The sequence below is a fragment of the Coccinella septempunctata genome, chromosome 3 (assembly GCF_907165205.1).
Source record: "Coccinella septempunctata chromosome 3, icCocSept1.1, whole genome shotgun sequence".
Lineage (NCBI taxonomy): Eukaryota > Metazoa > Arthropoda > Insecta > Coleoptera > Coccinellidae > Coccinella > Coccinella septempunctata.
In genome coordinates this window covers 16,374,625-16,377,600 of record NC_058191.1, presented here as the reverse complement: position 1 = coordinate 16,377,600, position 2,976 = coordinate 16,374,625, and the positions used below count along the sequence as shown (strand labels likewise).

The following is a 2,976-nucleotide window of genomic DNA, read 5'->3' as shown; positions in this document are numbered from 1 at the left end:
TCGACCCAAATCTCGAAACTGTACACAGTTTTTGAATTGAGATGCACATGTCGAATAACAGTTCGATAGTTCAGATAGGAATTGAGATTTCAGTGATCAATTCGGCAAAGTGTGATATCAATTCCTTGAAAACTGTTGGATCAATTCGAACCGAATCTTGAAACTGCACATAGTTTTCGAATAGAGATGCACATGTTGATTTTCAGATCGATAGTTCTGATAGGAATGGATATTTCAGTAGTCGATTCGAAAAAATATCATTTCAATTCCTAAGGAACTATTGGATCAATTCGACCCAAATCCCGAAACTGTACACAGTTTTCGAATTGAGATAAACATGTTGAATTTCAGTTCGATAGTTCAGATAGGAATCGAGATTTCAGTGGTCAATTCGGCAAAGTGTGATATCAATTCCTAGAAAACTGTTGGATCAATTCGAACCAAATCTTGAAACTGCACATACTTTTCAAATTGAGATACACATGTTGAATTACAATTCGATAGTTCTGATAGGAATTGAGATTTCAGTGGTCTATTCGTCAAAGTGTGAAATCAATTCCTCAAAAACTGTTGGATCATGAGGATAAATTCAGACGCATGGACTGTTGGATCAATTCGAACCAAATAGTTTTGTTAAATAGTTCTGAAAGGAATTGAGATTTCAGTGGTCGATTCGACATATTATCATTTCAATTCCTAAGGAACTATTGGATCAATTCGACCAAAATCTCGAAACTGTACACAGTTTTCGAAATGAGATGCAAATGTTGAATTTCAGTTCGATAGTTCTGATAGGAATTGAGATTTCAGTGGTCTATTCGGCAAAGTGTGATATCAATTCCTCAAACACTGTTGGATCAATTCGACCCAAATCTTGAAACTGCACATCGTTTTCGGATTGAGATGCACCTGTTGAATTTCAGTTCGATAGTTCAGATAGGAATCGAGATTTCAGTGGCCTTTTCAACAAAGTGTGATATCAATTCCTCAAAAACTGTTGGATCAATTCGACCCAAATCCCGAAACTGTACTCAGTTTTCGAATTGAGATGCACATGTTGAATTTCAGTCCGTTAGTTCAGATAGGAATTGAGATTTCAGTGGTCGATTCGACATATTATCATTTCAATTCCTAAGGAACTATTGGATCAATTCGACCAAAATCTCGGAACTGTACACAGTTTTCGAAATGAGATGCACATGATGAATTTCAGTTCGATAGTTCTGATAGGAATTGAGATTTCAGTGGTCGATTCGACAAAATATTATTTCAATTCCCAAGGATCTATTGAATCAATTCGACCCCAATCCCGAAACTGCACATAGTTTTCGGATTGAGATGCACCTGTTGAATTTCAGTTCGATAATTCAGATAGGAATTGAGATTTCAGTGGTCAATTCGGCAAAGTGTGAAATCAATTCCTCGAAAACTGTTGGATCAATTCGAACCAAATCTCGAAACAGCACATGGTTTTCGAATTGAGATGCACATGTTGAATTTCAGTTCGATAGTTCTGATAGGAATTGAGATTTCAGTGGCCGATCCGACAAAATATCATTTCAATTCCCAAGGAACTATTGGATCAATTCGACCCAAATCCCGAAACTGTACTCAGTTTCTCCCTTTCTGTCAGAAGCAACGAACTGAAATTCAACATATGCATCTCAATTCGAAAACTATCTACAGTTTCAAGATTTGGCTCGAATTGATCCAACAATTTTTGTGAAATTGATTTCACACTTTGCCGAATTGACCACTGAAATCTCAATTCCTATCTGAATTATCGAATTGAATGAAACTCAATACGTATATCTCAGTTCGAAAATTGTGTACAGTTTCGAGATTTGGATCGAATTTTGATGGTCAATCAATAAAAGAAAAACTTGTATTCATCATGAATTGTTCGACCAAGGAGACTCAAATTTCGAAATAATAACTAATGATAAGAATATCCGGGAACCTTGACAAGAGCGACTTTCGCAAGTCTGGGAAGAATAGTTTCGGTCCGTCAAAAATGACATATCGTCTTTTTTTCCATATCGCATTCTTCCGAAATACGATGCAATGATGAACCCAATAATTGGTACAAATAAAAAATTCTAAATTCCTCGAGATTGCGCAGGAAACTTGCAATTTCAAGTCCTTAGCAATAATTTACCAACCAATCGCCCGTCAAATTTCCGTCAACTTCGCTAATATCGGTACCACTATCAGAAGAAATCTAAAGTGTAAAGGTTAAACAATGTCATTTTCAACTTCCGAGTCTGAAATGCGACAGGCAACTACGCCCGCTACTGCTGTTGGTAAGACGCTGAAAAAAGCTGAGAAAAAAACCTCAGCAAGGTCAAAACATGTCAAACCCAGCCATCCCCCAACTTCCGATATGGTTAATCGTGCCATCAAAGGATTGAAAGAAAGGAGCGGATCCTCGTTGCATGCTATCAAGAAATACATCGGTTCGAATTACAAGGTCGATTCTAAAAACTTGCACCGTTCATAAGAAAAGACCGCTGTACAGTCCGGTTCCTTGATTCAGACCAAAGGAAAAGAAGCGTCTGGCTCTTTCAAATTGGCCGCTGGCGGTTCTACAACAAACGCGTCGAAGAAATTTGCGAAAAAATTGGTCAAGTCGGCCGATGGAGCAAATAAGAATGCATCACCTACAATGGCAGCCGACAAGAAGAACACATCACCTGCCAGGTCTACATCTATCTAGTGAGTAGGTCGGAAAAGAGAGCGGCAATTGCAACAGAAAAGAAGCCAAAATTAACGAAATCTCCCTCGAAAGCTAAGAAGGCAAACAAAAAGCCGACGAAGAAGTCCAAAGCACCGAAACCAAAAACGGTCAAATCAGTAACGGCTCCGAAGAAAGTAACGTCTCCCAAAAAGCAAAAGTAAAACGTATATAATTTTGGAAGGAAAAAAATTTAAATCCGGTCCTTTTCAGGGCCTCTAGAATTTTCTATCAAATATTAC

The 2,976-nt window shown here is 37.9% G+C and overlaps 1 protein-coding gene across 1 annotated transcript; it reads left to right on the top strand.

Moving 5' to 3' along the window:
- The first annotated feature begins 2,269 nt into the window (after positions 1 to 2,269).
- On the top strand, positions 2,270 to 2,716 carry LOC123310288 (histone H1-like). The gene is made up of 2 exons (XM_044893753.1): positions 2,270 to 2,456; positions 2,502 to 2,716. Exons 1-2 carry the CDS (start codon positions 2,270 to 2,272, stop codon positions 2,714 to 2,716), a joined length of 402 nt encoding a protein of 133 aa, XP_044749688.1.
- The last annotated feature ends 260 nt before the right edge of the window (positions 2,717 to 2,976 follow it).